Raw genomic sequence first — 18,610 nt, 5'->3', positions numbered from 1 at the left:
CAGGAACTGAGGGCGTTACTTTTTTCTTTGTTTCCTATAATTATTTTAAATTCAAGTGATATAAAGAAGAGAAAAACATGGACAGAAATTATTGACCTATGACGATTTTTAAATTCCACGTAGCAAAGATACAATGCCTGGTGACCGGCCATTCTGATGTCAGTATAACCTAAAAGTATTTTATTTTTTACATACATACATACATAAAATCACGCCTCTTTCCCGGAGGGGTAGGCAGAGACTACCTCTTTCCACTTGCCACGATCTCTGCATACTTCTTTCGCTTCGTCCACATTCATAACTCTCTTCATACAAGCTCGGCGGTTTCGGGTACTTTTGACCTGACCCTTTACCAGGACGTCCTTAATTTGATCAAGATACGTTCGTCTAGGTCTTCCCACTCCGACCTTTCCCTCCACACTCTCCTTGTATATCTGCTTAGTCAACCTGCTTTCATTCATCCTCTCCACATGACCGAACCATCTTAACATACCCTTTTCTATTCCTGTAACTACATCTTCTTTCACATCACAACATTCCCTTATCACGCTGTTCCTTATCCTGTCACTCAATTTCACACCCATCATACTCCTTAACGCTCTCATTTCCACTGCATTTATTCTGCTTTCATGCTTCTTTTGCCATACCCAACTTTCACTCCCATACATTAATGTCGGGACCAACACGCCCCTGTGCACAGCCAGTCGAGCCTTTTTGGATAGTTTCTGACTGCTCATAAAGGCATGCAAAGCTCCATTCACCATGTTCCCCGCGTTCACTCTCCTTTCAATATCACTATCATACTTGCCATCTGATGTAAACTTTGATCCTAGATATACAAACTCTTTCACTTGCTCCACTTTTTCTCCTCCAATCAAAATATTACATGCTGTCATTTCTTTCTCCATTTCAAAAACCAGTGTTTTAGTTTTACTTACGTTCACTTTCATTCCTTTCTCTTTTAAAGCTTCATGCATACAGTTTACCATCTCCTGTAACTCCTCCGCTGATGACGCCAGTATAACCTGATCGTCGGCATAGAGCAGACATTTGACGAGTAACTCATTCATCCTTAATCCACTTTTAGACTCTTTCAAATCTGTCAAACAGCTATCCATAAATAGGTTGAACAGCCACGGTGACGCAACACATCCTTGCCTAACGCCTTTCTCAATCTTAAACCACTCAGTGTGCGCTCCGTTTATCCTGACACAAGCACTCGAATCCTCATATAAGGATTTCAGTGCTCGTATTAAGAGACTGCTCACCCCATGCATAGAAAGTGCTGACCACAATTCATTCCTCTCAACTCTGTCATAGGCCTTTTCCAGATCTACGAATGTGCAATAGACTTTTTGACTCTTGGCCAAAAACTTTTCGGCTATGCACCGCAAGGAAAAGACCTGATCAGTACATCCCATTCCCTTTCGAAATCCCGCTTGAGCATCCCATATTTTGTCATCAGTTTCATTCCTGACTCTATTAATCAATACCTTAGCATACAATTTGCCGACGACGCTAAGCAGGCTTATACCACGATAATTTTTGCAGTCCAGCTGTGACCCTTTTCCTTTGTAAAGTGGCACGATAACAGCCTTACACCAATCTTTTGGTACTCGGCCGCTTCTCCAACACAAATTGAAAAGGCAGTACAACTGACTAGCTACTACGCCTTTTCCTGCTTTAAGCATCTCGACCGACACTCTATCACACCCAGCAGCCTTTCCCGCTTTCATACTCTTAAGTGCTTCCACAATTTCGAACATTTCAATTTCGCCTTCCATCTCATTCTCTTTTTCTTCGCTATAGCAGAAATCTTTCTTATTTCCTTCCTTTTTTTCAAATAAACTTTCAAAATAGTCCTTCCATATCTTTAGTACACATTCTTCTCCTTTCACAACGCTACCATCCTGGCATCTGATCCTAGTCAGCTCTCTGGTTATAGTATTTCCTCGGGCTGACCTTACGGATTTCCAGAATACTTTCAGATTTGACTGAAAGTCTTCTGATAGCCTTTTATCAAAATCCTCTTTATACTCTTCTTTCTTTCTAATCACAGCTTTCTTAACCAAATCTTTCATTTTCTTATATTCCTTACGTGCTTCATTCACATCTTCATCTATAACCTCTTGCATTCTTAAGTTAGCTTTTGCTGCTAACAAATCCAGCCATGCTTTCTTCTTTAATCGCACAAGTTCTTGCACATCTTTACTCATCCACGCATTTTTGTGATTTTTTCCTTTCCTTCTTCTACTTACACCACACACTTCAACAGCTACTTTCACAATTCTTTCTTTAAATTCCTTCCATCCATCTTCAATATCGCTCATTTCCTCTAAATCTTCAAATTCATCCTTCAGTCTATTAATATACTTCTTACCTACATCCATATCTTGCAAATTTTCTACTTTTACTCTTTCCAAAGCGCTGGTTTGCTCCCTTACCCTGTGCCGCCAGCGATTGAAGATACCCCTTATCCGGGATATCACCAGTAAATGGTCCGAGTCAATGCCAGCACCGCGATATGCACGGGTATCCAGCACTTTGTTCTTCAATCTTTCATCTACAATCACAAAGTCTATCATACTTTTTAAAATACCTTCCACTCTTGTGTAGGTGTGGATCTCTTTATGTTGAAACATTGAGTTCGACACAAAAAGATCCCACTCTAGACAAATTTCTAATACACTTCTTCCATTATCATTCACCTTTTCGTCACCAAACGCACCAAGCACCTTTTCATATCCATCACGCTTTACACCCACCCATCCATTAAAATCACCTAACATAATAATCTTCTCATTTGGCTTGGTAACTTTCAATACTTCTCTTACACTATTCCAGAACTCCTCGTTTTCGCTTTTTGCTGATGTTGTACCCCTCGAACCCACATCCCAAGGTGCATAAACACCTAGAACGAAGATCCGAGTGATTCTATTTTTTCTTATTTATAATAAGCTTTTGTGCGGGACATCGCTCCCATGGGAAAATGTACTTTGTAAATAGTATCTATGTTATTCTTAAAGGTCTATTCTATCTGTGTACCAAATTTAATCAAAATCAGTTTAGTAAAAAAACAACTTGGTATTTTCTCTTTATTTTTAGTATGGATGGTAAGCAATAACATAATTAGAAGCACGAATAAGAAATATTTAGACATACGTTCAATGTTATCTAATATTAGTGTCCGTTCGTCTAATGGACTCGTAAACTGCTACAGATTTACCTTGCAATAAACAGGCATTGTATGTTTGTAATGTGTATATTTTGTGATATACTGTGAATCTTGGGCTCTTGCAGTTTTCTTTTAAATATGAAAGTTGCTGGGAGGATTGTTTAGAAGTTTTTATTTAGAATACCTGTTTATTGCGAGTTAAAAATAAATTGATTCTGTTGAGTGGTTTACTAGCTATATATAAAATATGGGTAGCTTTGTTACAAATCGAATCATTTATTCAGTCAGAGAGCAAGAAAAATTACTTTTTCGTGGTAATTTTTTACTAAAAAGTTACAGCTAATAATTGTTATTGTACATAGTTGTTTGCGGAGGTAATATAATAGCTGTTTATATGAATCATTTGAATCGTTATCTCGATACCGTGATCAGGGAATCTGAAATTTACTTTTGATAGGAATTACGACTTGTAACATTTTAAGTAGGAGTAGCTTTGTCATACTTATGATATGAGGACTAAGTAGTACAGTTGCTGTATCATAAGTATGTGTGCTACGGGCTGGTTGTGTTCGGTTCGAAGCCCTCAGCAACCAAAAAACGTGAATTTTATGGTTAAGGGTTTTTCGTCGTGAGATAGTGTCATGTTACTGTGTCATACAAAATGGTTTTTGGAATGTTTTGCGATATGTTTATAAATTGCATAATAAATCTTATTGTGGATTGCTTAATGGACTATTTTGTAGTGACCAATTTTATCTATAGCGAATAAAAATGTAAAATTGACAATTTTAATGTAATTTTTATATACAATAAATAAATAAACGATTTTATACAAAATGCGTTTCATTTTACAGTCTTATACAAGGAATACTTACTATATTAATAGATTTCTGCGATTACTACCTATTTGATATTTAAATAGAAACACAAATAAAATAAGAATTGAAAAAATATGGACAAAAACGAAGATAAAACCTAACAATAACTGGAAAGTGTTCATCGCCTATGAATTTTAGGTTCTATGGTCAGAAATCATATTTTAGTTCGCCAATTTAAAAATTTTGCGGTCTTGTTTGTACCTTATTGTGCCTGAAGTGCTAGATGTAACATACTTTATTAAATTATAACATATGTATGTAAATTTTGATAAAATATTAAAATTATGCTATTAGGTAATTTTTTTTTAATTTAATTAAATTATCAGTTTTTAATCACTTATTATTAAAAATTAATAATTTGATAAATATAAAAGATAATATCGATGATCCGGAACGCATCGGTTTACCAGTGACATGAACGCATCGCAAATCGCCAAATATTCAAAAACCGGTTGCGTACGAACCTCAGCTACGAACGGGTACGAACTGACTTCACACCATTCTGATCTGATTTTTAAAACGAGGCGAATAAGTCATGCTCATACTTTACTGATTTATTACATTTTATTTCTATAATGTAGAAATTAACAATACGTAACTGCCATTTACCTCGAGGGTGAGTTTTCATTATCTACTATCTACAACTGTGTTCTTGTGTGTAATTTGTCCCTTATATATTTATTTGCCTTATGCATTACCGTCTTGCGGCCAAATTAATTCAAATCTACCCCTGTAAATTGATCAAACTTTAAAAAGTGCAGCATCACTGCCTAAGCACTATTCTGATGTTGTGTTACAACTTACAACGCTTTTCAGGAATAAACATTTGCCTGAACAAGAAACATTTAGTTTGAAGACTCCGGGAGCGCAGTTCCTACCAACACCAACATATTCGCATCTTCTCCCTGGACACCTTAGTGTAAATCTCCAATGGTTTATGTGGACATGGCCTACCCTCGAGCGGATTCCAGAATGTTTCCCTGACTGATCTACAGGAGTACTAAGCCCAGTGAAGTGTAAGAGTGTTATGTTCTTTATGAGAAACTAAGGCGAAAGACTTGGACGTAAGAAGGAAGAGGAAGGTTAGCTCAGCTTTGCCTTCTTAAAAATAGTTTGGAACTCCACCCCAGAGATCGAAGTTTAAAAAATAATATAACATACAGCCAGTTACCACCAGATATATAACACAAGAATTAGGCCTTACTGGCAAGGGATATTGTCTTGGTAGTTCAAAAAATTACGCCCAAATTTTACTTGGAAAATCGCCGATTTCCTATTGCGGATTTATGTAACTTACAAGAATTCAATTCTAATAGATTTACACTTTACATGCAATCAGGAATAGAAATACGAAAATAATAGTATCCATACTGAAACCTAACCCTACTTATTATGTAGGTACAAATCTGACTTTATAATGTTAAACGTTAGGTAGGTTAATACGTAAGAGGGTACAGGCATCGCCTCTTGTTTTGCAAGAATATTTTTTTCGTTGAATAGGAACATAATATGTATTTAGTAACTGCTTGTCCCTATTCAATTTATTTTTAATCGTATTAATTTCCTCCTCTAATTTGAGTTTCCAGTCCACCTCGCACTTCGAGACCGCCTCTTTAGCCGCCTCCTGCTTCTACACTTTGACGAGTTCTCTTTGGTCTGCATGACCTCTCTGTCTCGTTTATCTACTTTTAGACAAAACCTTTATCTCGGTACAAGATTCATTGTGTACCTATAGGAAATATAAAAAAGTACCCATTCGGAATAGTACACCATACCACAATATGACAAATACAATTTACTATTACACATATTTCTCTGAAAAACTATAAGCTAACCGCAGTTAATAAGTGTAACTTTGTGTTTTTCAACTACCTTCACTATCGATACGAATCATATTTATCGTTGAGTTTCATTTAGTTTTACTAATGATATACTTACGTGTATATTATGTTATATTAATATTATGGTCGTGATAGTCGTTGCAAAACCCCCTTAATTGTTCAGGCACACGTTAGGAGCAGTCTTGTTGGTATTTGTACAGGTAAACTGGCTATGTGCTCTGTACTTCTTCCATGGTCATAAACCTAGTCATATCCTCGCATGCCAGGATAAGGCTAGCCATTAGCTGGGGGGTGCCAGACCCCATGGTAGTGGTGGCACGCTCAAGACTAGGTTCGCCCCTAACCATGCATTCCTCGTCGCGGCAGACCGTGAATTGTCGAATACTTTAATACTGCAATTAGAGTCATTCGGGTCAAGTGTGCGCACTTTGGTAGTTAAGAGCTCACTACATGTAAAATAAAAGAGTTAAGGATAAGAAAATATGGCATAGAGATAGACCATTTAATAGTCTCTTACTTGAAATATAAACAAGACCGAAAATCGTGATAACTTTTTTTATATAAGCATTTTTTGTATATAAATCGAGATGCGTCCACTTGACCCGCGTTGCGGGTAACTGTGCGCATCCTTACGGGGTAAGTATACGCATACGGGGTAAGTAAGCGAATTGTTTGCTACAATCGAAATAAACACATCTTTCAGGTTAGATATATTTTTATTTATTATGATCATCAACAGTACTAAACAATGAAATAAAAAACAAACATTTTTAGACTTTTAGTCCCGACAAAAAAAATCTTATAACATTTTCAGTACTAAGATATTTAAGATTAACTTTATGAGATCAACGTTTTCTCTTAGTAACAAATAAAAAAAACAAACTCGTATCAAAAATAATCCAATCATTTTTGCAATAATTCTAAGAATCATCATCTATATTTTAACAATAATGTCTATTAAAATCTTAAACATGTTCTTTTAAGAAATATCAGCACAATTATCGCAGACAAACACTCCTCTTTCGTATGCAGTGCTTGTGATTTGCTCTTCGGTTACTGGCATAAGATCAGGATTTTTTCGTTTATAATTTCGAGGCGTTGTAGGAGGTCCTGCAAAACAGAAAAACTTATTATGGTTAGACAGAAGAGAAGCGTGCGCATGCGCACACTTACCCGCGCACACTTTCCCCGTAGTACGCATTTTAAAATTAATGATCATGATACAAACTGGATACAATTCTAACCTTAAAACTTTTATAATAAATAGACCACAAATATATACTAAATCATATTAAAAACGACTTACCGTTTTGAATCCAATAATGTGGATACCACACTGTTTTCCGTCAGGTAAAAAACTGCAAAAGCTTACAACAAATATTTATTTATACGAAAAATAATTTGTTCGTCCGCCGCACGCTCCAGTGACTCGTCGCGACTAGCCGGCACGCGGGCGGTCCCTGATTTGTCCGAACAAACGACGCATCCCCCGCTCTCTGTTCGGGGGTTATAAGCATTGCGCTCACTTACCCACTGCGCTCGCTTACCCCGAATGACTCTATGTAGTGGATTTTAATTGATTTTTACAATTAAAAAATATAACAAAACATATGTTAAGCAATAACACAATAATATTTATTATGCAATTTACATACCTGTCGCAAAACATTCCAAAAAAATTGTATGAGACTTCGCATTTCCCCCCGTCGGTATTGAGACGTGATCGGACCCGGACAGCGTCGTCGTCAGTTAGGTATTTTTTAAATTTGTCACAATGCGATTCTCGTGAGAAGTAGGGAAAGTAGAATGTCCGCCCCGGCAGAGAATCGCTTGCAATTAGCTGGGGGCGTCCAACCCTATAGCGGTGGCACGCTCGTGACTAGGCTCGCCTCTTGCCATGCTCATCGGCGCGGCAGACCTTGGATTGACCGATAGTGGGAGGAAAACGGGGACTTATTAGAGAGAGGGCGAAGGTTCCAGGGAAGGAAAGAACTGAGACTAGTAGCTCGAGAAGCCGCTCGATGGTTCGCGTTCCCCTATACAATACCTCGCTTCTGGACTGGCAGGTAGGTTGTGTATGTAAGTAGGATCTGAAAATGTGGATTCATGGATGTCCACAATTTATATAAAGACCACGTTCAGCTGTATGGCTTGATGTTGTTTTTAGCTTTTTCAAGATTACTTTTATTACCCCCGGAAGGGATATATTGATTATTTGGCCTAAAAAAGTTGATAAAAATAATAGGATTACGAACGAAAGTATTTCGTTGCAAGCACATTGCAACAATATTCTTAATACACCCACCAGCTTGTCACTATCGTATTTATTTTTAATGGTTTTAATTCCTCCTCTAAATTGAACTTTCAGTCCGCCTCGCACTTCGCGACCGCCTTCTGGTTCTCGACTTGGGCGTTCTCTTTCGTCTGCATGACGATCGCGGGATGACTATCGTTTATCTACATTTTTTTCCGTGTAGGATTTTAAAAAAGTATTTGGAATAGTACACAATACCACAATAAGACAAATACAATTTAGGATTACACGTGTTTCTCTGATAAGTTATATCCTAACTGCAGCGAAACTTTGTGTTTTTCAAGTACCTTCACTATCGCTAGAAATCGTATTAATCGTTGAGTTTGGCAAGGTGTTGTTTTTTGTTTCTGGACTAGGCGTATGGTTTCACAGAATACAGAAAATTCTGTATTCTGCGTATCGGCTGATAAAAGTTATATTGTCAGTAGCTTTAAGTAACTTTTGTAAGTACAAAAAATAAATAGACTTTATTATACAAAATTGGTTTTATTTTATATACAAGAACACAATTTTAATAGATTTACACTTAACATTCAAATAGGAACAGAAACTTAACTAAGAAAACAATCGTAAAAATATAAAAGCCTTATGTAGGTAATCTTAATTAACCAATATATATACAAACCAGTATTTACAAAGTAAGCACAGTACTACTTATTGGAATTTGCATTGTTAGAAAATGCAGTGGCGATACCGAATAAGGTACGTTTTTAATTTGTACAGTCTTGTTTTATTTAATAAACAATAATAATAAATACAATAGATGAACAAGCCCTTCACCTCTCCTCGTTTTTTGGAAGTAACCTGCCTCCAAGGATGTGTAACCATGATCCAATATGGGTTCCCCTGCATAGGCTGCAGAGGTCAGGCGGGGAAGTCATGTATAAACCTGACACAAGCGTATCGCGACCTCCTCTTCAGAGAGATAATTTATTCCTAAGAACACAGATTTTAATAATTTTTACAATAATATTTGAATAGGAACAATTATTTTTAATAAGCTTATTTTATAAATTTTGGCGAGTTTTAAAACAGTCATATTACAATATATATATAAGCTTAATAAACTTTATTTACATTGTGATTACTTATGTTAAAATAATTTACAAAATACTAATTAAGTTTATTAATATTATAAAAGACTACCAAAAGCGTTTATAGCCGGCTCCTGGTACTCATTGCAGTACCCACCCTCGTAGTTCCACACGTAGTCGACGTGGGAACAATCCTGCGGGTATCTGCAATCCTGGCTGTACATGACGGGTGACATGCTTTGAGCGCCCTCAGGATCGTACTGGTTGTAGGTCTGCTCACAGTACCCCTCCGCTTGCTGGTAGAAACTGCCGAAGGCTTCCGGCGAAGGAGTTTCGCTTGACTCTGAACAACCCGTACGCTGCCATTCCCACCAGATCTCGTCTTGCCTAGTGTTAAGATTGGCAAAGGTGGGTGGCGACTCTAACGTGTTGTCTTCGGCTGGGAAGTCTAGGCGTATGGGCTGATCCAGCTGGAATATTTCTTCTGGATGAAATATTTCTTCGGTAGGTAGTGCCGCAGGGTCGTACTGCGGGCACTGTGACGGCGCGGGGGGAACGGCGGCGGCGTAGGCGGCGTATTGTTGAGGTTCTACGGACATGGCGGACCAGGGCTGCGGCGCGTACGCCTCTGCTGGCTGCTCGGCGCGCCACCGACACGAACATTCGAATGGAGCGCATGTGCACGTGAGACCTGTAAAAAAATAAAGATTATATATTTCGTTTTCGTTGGAAGGTATAGCTTAAAATAGTTCAAAGATTTCCGTCCTATTGCCTTTGCCTTCATTATCAATGTTTTCTGTGTTACCGTAATTCCTATCACTTCGAATGCCTTAGCCTATGCTGTAACGGTGAGGGAAATCATCGTAAGGAAATCTTCCAACTCCAGCAACTCAATTATGAACTTTAGGTATATGTAAGCGTACATATCCGCTGTATGTAATATTCGTAATAAACATTTTATTACTTCAGGATCGTGGTCAGGCTAACCTGAACCCTTTGGGAGAGGACGCAACGCCAAAAGGACGATTTTGACGAGATTAGATTACAGCATTAATCTCAATCTTACCTTCGAACTTAGGTACACCTTATTTAAAAAGCAAAGCACTCGGAATAGAACAAAATACCACAATAAGACAAATATAATTACAGATTTTCTGGGCTAAATAGAACAATTACAAAAAGAATAGGAAAATGAATGTAGGGGTTCATCAAAATTGCGTCTTAAAACTACCCACATTACGGTCACAGATTAGATAAGGTTAGATCCATTACGAAACAGATGCGCTACCTACGACGTAGCCAAAACGCGAAAATTATATACTTCGAACCATAGACGTAAGCCTAATTAGATAAGGCAAGTTAATGTACGAAAACTAAGTATTAATTCTGTTTAAGTACCGGGTAACAGGGTCATATCGACTGATGTTTGGTGGATATTCTACTCAAAACAGCTCAATCTCAGATCTGAATTTAGCGATACAATTACACACTATACACCATAGTTATATATTATTCTGATTTCTATAATTTCGATAGGTACCGTATAGATGTCGTAAAAGGAGACTAAAAGAAATTCTAATGAAATTGTGAGGACGATGGGTTAGCGACCTGTCACTATTTGAATCTCAGGACTTGGACTTTCAGTCTTTCCAAGACTGTTGGCTCTGTCTACCCCGCATGGGATACAGACGTGGCTATAGGTATGTATGCATGTACTTACTTCGTTGGCTGTCAGGGATGAGCGGCGGAGGTGGTTGTGGATGAGGATTAATCTTCTGCTCTTTGACAGGTTTCTCAGACTCTGCAATGGCGGCTTCTCTAGCTAACATCAGAGCTAGACCTCTGACTCTTCTACCTGCCCCCAGTGAGCGTCGGACTTCGCTGGCACCCTGTAAAGTAATTAAAGGTTTTTGTTTTAGAACAAGTACGTGTTGAATCTAACTTAGTAGATACTTGATTATTGTTCAGATAATGATTTGGAATTAAAACGTTTTCGGGTGAAATAGTAAAAAATTATAATAAGTAGAAAATTCAAGTCACGAGTCAGAAGGGCTTCTTATAAAGATAGTAAGTCAGATTTGTCCGCTTTACTGTATACAATTAGATTTAAATTTGATTATCGTTAAGGAATTTAACCAATCATCTTGGGAATCTTTAAGGCGATGAGCTAGCAACATTTATGAGAAATAGTGGCAATTTGAATCTCAATTCCATACAGGTGAACGTGGCTTTTCAGCCTTTTCTAGGCTGTTGGCTCCGTCTACGCCGTAAGAGATAAAAACGTGATTATGTACGTATGTACTTTATTATTTAAGTGAGGATCATTTAATTAAATCTTTGATTATCAAAACAATAGTCTTACCTTAGCCTCGGGTCTCGGATGGTCATGGACACCTTTAGCTTGGAAGAAGATGGCGTCTTCTGTGTGTCGCCAGAAGTGGGTGACTGGGTACCCGCAGTGGCCACGGCAAGGCTGGACTTCAAGGCGACCTCCGTTGCACAGCCGGTTGGGACAGAGCTTGCCTGGTGATACAAAAATACATTAGATTCATGAAATAAAAAAAGCAATATTCAAATTATGAATGTAGAATTTAAATGTTTGATAGTAAATGACACTCTTTTTTATTGAAGCAAATGCCAATTGTATTATCAGTATTTAGTCGCCTTTTCAAAGCTCAAAAATAAAATAATTGTCATTTATTATGATCAGACGTGCATGATTTTCTTCTTTAGTCGCCACTATTGTGTTAATAATTGAAGCAATTTTTATATGCAACGGTTTTGACATCGGAATTTTCAAATATATCCTGACGATTTGTAGGTAAGTATAAAATATTAACCTTGTTGTTTTTTCCTAGCCTTATCACATATGGCCGGCCGGAGATGCACCTTCGACCCATCACGCAGTCTGCACCTCGCCGAGCACACCACTACTCCGAGGCAGCTCTTCTTCAGAATATGCACGTTATGGTTATTGGTGTTCCTCATGGCCCACCCTGAGGAGTGTCGACGGGCTTCCTCGCAGCTCTTTGGGTAGACCTTCCGGACGTGGCCGTTACACCACTCGCTGAACTGGTCGAAGTTCACCACCACGGGTACGATGGCGTCGTTGATGTCCCATTCTGGTGTGCCTTCTGTCATGTCACCGTGGCTGCTGGGGAGAATGGTAAAATGAATAAATGTTGAGAAGAGTTTATAATGTTTTTATATTTCATTAATAAATAAAAAAAACGGTTGCAATGTTACATTTTTCATTTATTTTTTACTTAATGCACGTAAAATGTGCAACAGGTGGAGTTAATTCTTTTAAGGCATTGTCTACCAGTCGGACTTTCGGAACAAACTGAGATAGTATCGGGTGGGGCGGTAATACATATATACATAATAGGTTAATACACTTATATAAAGTAGTTTACATACTTTAGTTGGATGAATTATATTAATTTTACGAAAAAGTTATTTTCGAAAAGAAAGTTTATGGGCTTGCTCTTTGATGGATATTATATATCACAATTAGATATTTCCGAACATTATAAAAAGGGCTAGTTTTCTAAGCTAGAATAACTAGGTTCTATAAATACTTGGAACAATATGTGACAGATAAGATTTTAAAATGTTTTCTAAAAGGGATGGCTATCTTACAAATTATACGAAACGAATAGGATGAGTTTTCTAAGTTAGGTAAGAAAAGTAACATGCTAGAGATTCTAAAAAAATATTTATACGAAAATATCACATAGTAATTACGAAGTAAAAATGGACAATTAGTACTTATAGTAACTACGTTTTTGCTGAACAGAATGTTTATTTATTTATTTATTTTTATTACATTATTATATTTATTACACTTTCCAACTACTGAACTCACAATAATTAAATTCTTCCTGACATTTTTGGATTACCCTTTAGAATCAAGTTGAACAAAGCATCAATTTGGCTGTGTAAACATGGAGGAGTCTCGAGGAACAAATCGCAGAGTAAGCTCCCCTCAGCCAGCCAATTGCCTCGGAATTGCCGTCTGAAGGGGCTGCCTTAATTGGATAAATAACTTTGTGTAAAGAGAGGAAATATAAGTAAATAGAAAACGGCTTTAACATCGTTTTTATGCAGTGTTTAAAATGATTATGTTTTTGGGATTATAGGTATATCTATTATGTGTGGCTAATAAATTTGGGATTTTTCTTTCAGTATTCTTTTATTAATTTAAAATTGAGAAGTAGTAGCAATTAATTATGTTATTTTAAGTAATTTTCTTTCTAAAACAAGACACTGTCACTTGTCGTTGAAATATGTAATACTTAAAATCTTCAAAGTAGTTAGTTTGGCAGTTAGAATACAACCAAACCACCAAACCGTACCAAAGTAAGTACAACACTGTTTCAATATGTAGGAATCATGTCATTATTCTTATAGATAGCAATTTGACCGATACATTTAAATCTCAATTTCATCACTTAATCAACCAAAGGTGGCCTTTTAGTCTCCTCCTGAGGTTCAAAAATATGACGGTAGAATGGGAAAAAGAACCATCTTAATTTTAAATCGAACTTTATGCAGTGGCAACGACTCGGTATTAGACAGATTAAACATCGGACATCAATTTCTATTATCGAGAGATTTAACCCAAAACAGATTTTACTATTACATTAAACAGATAGTAAATAGATTATTATTCTGCTCTCTAAAGTTCGTGAAAGCTCGCATCCAAGTTGTACCAATAGAGCGAGGATAGCGTGACGTCATGCCGTCTCAACAAGCTCAATTGGCTCCAATTACCAGCCTTCCCCAATCCACCCTGCTTTGGATACCTACTACCTATAGTTTTATAAACAGGATGATACGACACGCATTTTAGATCTGACTAAGATACCGAACTATTTACGAAATGCATAAAAAAGTTAATACTGTACCAAAAGCGAAGAAGAAATCCCTTCATGGGAAAAGTCCGCCATTGCTAGTGATTTGTTTCTTTTATAACTATGTATCTACTATTTTCTTGTTACTGTGTAAATTTCTATGCAATAAAGATATTACCAACAAACAAACAAAAGCGGATTTTGGCTCAACGTGAAATTAAAATCCCTAGCTAACATGTACGGCTTTATGCGAACAATAACTTGTTTACTAATTATTAAGATTTCTTTTAGCATGCCATATTTTTTATTCAGTGTACATATTGGAATGATACGCAGGAAATCTTATTAGAATAGGACGTGGGTAGGTACTTTTTGGAACGATTACTAATACAAAAGCATGACGCGGGTGAAGTTTTGGTCATAAACTAGCATGTTATAAAATGGTGTAAATACCTGTCTCCATCATATTGTTTATAATAAATGCGAGCAACAAATGATCTACATGCTACTACTATGATCTACGACTAAGTGCTACGAGTGCTACAAACATCTACGACGTAGCACGTCTACGATATTTTTTTATAGTAAATCGATGTAGATTACTTATCTATTTATCATACATACATATCACACATCTCTCTAGGAGGGGTTCAACATGGTGACATTCCTTTTGACATCTGATACATGCAAGAAATAGTAGGTGGGTGGCTGGCGGTAAAGGTCAGGTCAAGAGTATCCTAGATCAACAAGCTTTTATAAAAAGATGGAATTGGAATGTGAATAATGCAAAAGAAGTCGCAAGGAACGAGTACGGTAGTGCAGCGATTAGTCTCTGCCTACCGGTTCGAGATAGAGGACTAATAATGTAAGCATTTTATGTACTCCTACTTCATTTTAGTGTATGATCAAAATAAAATAAGCTGTTTAAGCTTAATGAGGCCCTCTATTCTTTTCAAGTCTGTTGGCTCTGTCTACCCCGCAAGGGATATAGGTGTGATAATATGTATATGTATCAAAAGAATCTTTGAGGATCGAGTTGGTTTTAAAAAACTTTCTTAAACGTAGGAAATCTATAACATTAGGTAAAAGTCAGCTTTTTTCCAAAAAAAATAAATTAATGGTCCCTTTTAAATATTTTTAGCCGCGTAAACCAATTTTTTTACTTATCACAGATTAGAAAAACGTTTAGGCTTCCGTATTATTTGCTCGCCAATGAATACGGGTTCCAGCCGCGGATATATATGTAGGTAAGTAGACTTATATATATTTCAGAAACTTAACTATCTAATAAGTATCTTCTATAATCCAATAAGTTTGTATCCAACTGGAAATTGCAGGTCTACGTTACTCAGTGGCATCATATCTAGATCCGATTGACTTATAACTTTGTGAGTTGAAATTTCCTTTTTGTTTAAGCACAAGGTTAAGTTTCTTAAGCGAGTAAAAAGGTAATGTTATGAGTATATTATAACTTAGCACTTTAAGTTATAAAATACTTTTAACTTTGTAAAGCTGGACGTATAGGTACCTAATTAGGTAGAGTAGGTACTTAATTGGATTTCTTATAAGAAAGTAAGTAAGTATCTAATTATATTTTCTAGGCTTTCCTCATGTGAGGATTTCCAAAAAAAGCTTCGATAATTCTTAAAAAAGCTTCGTCAATTTTTAGGTTTGATTAGGTACCTAAGTATTTGGTTAGTGAAAACATAAGAATTTTTGTCTCTACTCTGATCATCTAGGCAGAGACTTCATCTTTAGGTAAATAAAAAGTATGGTTAAAATTAATTGGTAAGTAAGTTTATGTTTAATACTTACAGGATCACCATCTCTAAAACTATGCGCTGGATTATCGTCCTTATAATCCTTCACACACGCCTTCCACTGTCACACTAACACTAAAACGAGTTCACGACTTTAAACAACCAATTTTCTTATATTATATGAAATAAAATGTTCACTATAGGATTCAGACGATGCGTGTGCGCTCCAAACGGAACCTCAGAACTTACTAACTTGAATAATGCAAATAAACATGGGGATGTTTTCCCCCACCTTGTTGACTCATGGGGAATGCAGATAAACCAATAGCGGCGCTGCATTTGCGAGACGACGCCCACTAACCAATCAAAACGCCCGGAGCAACTACCAATGGGAGATTTCCACACTACAACTTTTTGTTTTCCAGAAAAATCGCTTTTGGGAAATTTGTATATCGTCGTGTAATGTTGAAGCGTGTAATTTATATTCCTATGTGGAAAATCGATTTCTGTATAGTAAGTACGGTACTTACCTATTTACGTTTGAAACATAACGATGCGCTGTTTCATTAAATGTAATTACACATTTATTTTTTGTTTGAGAATAGTAAGATTGGTCAGCAATTAACTAACCAATAAAAGAACACATTAATTGAGATTGTAATTAAAAAAGTTCTATATTTGGAAGACATGTTTCATGCACGGAGGATCTCTTATAGGTAATACTTCTTCTTAAGTATTCTTACCCTATTAATCTTAAAAATTTTAGATATATCACTAAACCCGTGTGTTTAAGGGTAAACCCTAATTAAAGAATACTTTTCACCTTTTTTTCTATGAATGTCGGAGAAGGCAATAAAAGGCTAGAACACTGACTACTATCTAAGTAGTGCAGGTCGGTATCATTGAGAGAGAAATAAAACGATTCATAATCTTTGCTTAATTGTCTTTCTTACAATTTTTATCGTTCTTAGGCAAGTGCTTTCTTTAGAAAACCACGTTTAAGATGATGAGAATAGAAGCAGGAGTACCTATGCTGTGCAAAGAGAGAGGGAGAAAGAGAACAATTTCACTCATTTCAATAATTTCTAAACAATTAGGTACACAGCACCTATTAAATTGACATTCACTTAGCAACGTGTTTTTAGCAGACTTAGTGTGAACCTTATAGGCTTAATACACGCAAGAGAACGGTGCAAGTATTCTACTAATACCTAGAAGGAAAGATAACATTTCACAACGTTTGTAATTTTTTTTAATTATCTGAATACATGTGCGTTAGGTAGGTACCGCACTATAGTCACTGTTTATTACATAAATAAATATTTATAATACTTATGCAGGAATATGCTAAACTCGAAAGAGAATATTTTTACAGCTAACTAAATATATTATGTAAAAATTGGGACAATAAGTAGGTAAGTAGTGCGATTTGAGGGCGCGCCATGCGGGTTGCTCTTCGTGGGACGCTCTCACTCACAAGGGAAACTCAATTGGTTTGAGTCCCTTATTAGGTCGGGCAGACCTTTTATGTTATTACTAGCCGTTGCCCACGACTTCGTCCGCATTTGATTTATTATGGTATTCAAATGTCTAAGTTTAATGAAAATCAGTTAAGGTTTTTGCGTGAAAGAGTACCTAATGAACACACATCCACTCATCCTTACAAAGTCTCCCATCTATAATATTATAAAAATTGTTTTATTGCTCCAACTGGTCTCGAGATGAGGCAAGGAAAAGTTATCAAGGATTAATCGCAAGAACGCTGTGAAAATGATGATATAAGTAAGTATTTACTTAAAATTAATTTATTTCTGACTGACTGATTGACTAACATATAAACGCACAGCCCGAACCGATAGGTCTAGAGATTTTAAACTTGGAAATGTGTCTAGGAATACTTACAAGGTCTAGGGATGCACCAAGAGAGGATTAACGCGGGAAGAAAAATTAATAATTGGATTTTTCACTTTACGCAGTTTATTTATTTGTTTGTAACCTCTTCACGAGTTATCTACTGAATTAATCTTTATAAAATATCACGTAAGATAATAAAGAATCTTTAGAAGGGCATAGTGTAACTTTCTTCTTGGTAAAAATAATAGTTCCCACAGGATTTGCAAAAAATCTGTAAACTTTTGTAGGTGCCGCTTCAATAATTTCATATACTTAAGTCAATTAATCTGAACAATGTATTCTCTTGTCCACATTTCTATTCTTAGTTTAGATAGTTGTGGAGATAACATTGTTGAAGATAATGCGACAGTGCAATTTGTTACCGCTTCTTCTGCACTGACTCTTTGGAAGCGGCAGTAAACTAAGTTTTAACTAATTTATTTGACGTTAACCAATGTTGCGAAACCAATATGGCAATTATCAAGTGATATGATTTGATGATATGATTAAAAGCCAGTTAGGAATATAAACGAAAGTTGGTGCATATATTTACTTTATACCAATGAGTAATGTTTGATTGGCAGAGGCTCTCTTGCCAATTGACGCCCAGAGGTCGTGTGATAGCAATTTGCGTTCCCGGCGGCCGCGGAAGTTGCCAATTGCGAAATAATAGCCCTTCCCCCGCAACACGGGAGAGACAATACGATGTAACCATTAATTTTAGACGTCGATAAAACCTAAGTGCCGTGTAGTTCCCGGCACCAATAGAAAAAAGAATAGGACCTGTAATACGGTGTAGATGAACGTGCCTAATCCCTCCGCCTCTTCCGACATCCATGAGAAAGAGAAATAATGACTA

The 18,610-nt window shown here is 36.6% G+C and overlaps 1 protein-coding gene across 1 annotated transcript; it reads right to left on the bottom strand.

The window, feature by feature from the left end:
- Positions 1–9,340: 9,340 nt before the first annotated feature.
- Positions 9,341–12,407, bottom strand: LOC106142996 (transcription factor glial cells missing 2-like; the record flags this gene model as incomplete). The annotated part of the gene is made up of 4 exons (XM_013344956.1): positions 9,341–9,933; positions 10,963–11,131; positions 11,605–11,765; positions 12,083–12,407. Coding segments are annotated over 4 exons (1,248 nt in total), but the record flags the coding sequence as incomplete, so codon positions are not given.
- Between the last annotated feature and the right edge of the window lie 6,203 nt (positions 12,408–18,610).

The sequence above is a fragment of the Amyelois transitella genome, chromosome 2, assembly GCF_032362555.1.
Source record: "Amyelois transitella isolate CPQ chromosome 2, ilAmyTran1.1, whole genome shotgun sequence".
NCBI lineage: Eukaryota > Metazoa > Arthropoda > Insecta > Lepidoptera > Pyralidae > Amyelois > Amyelois transitella.
Note: the sequence above shows the minus strand (reverse complement) of the source record. Positions and strands in the feature narration are given on the sequence as shown.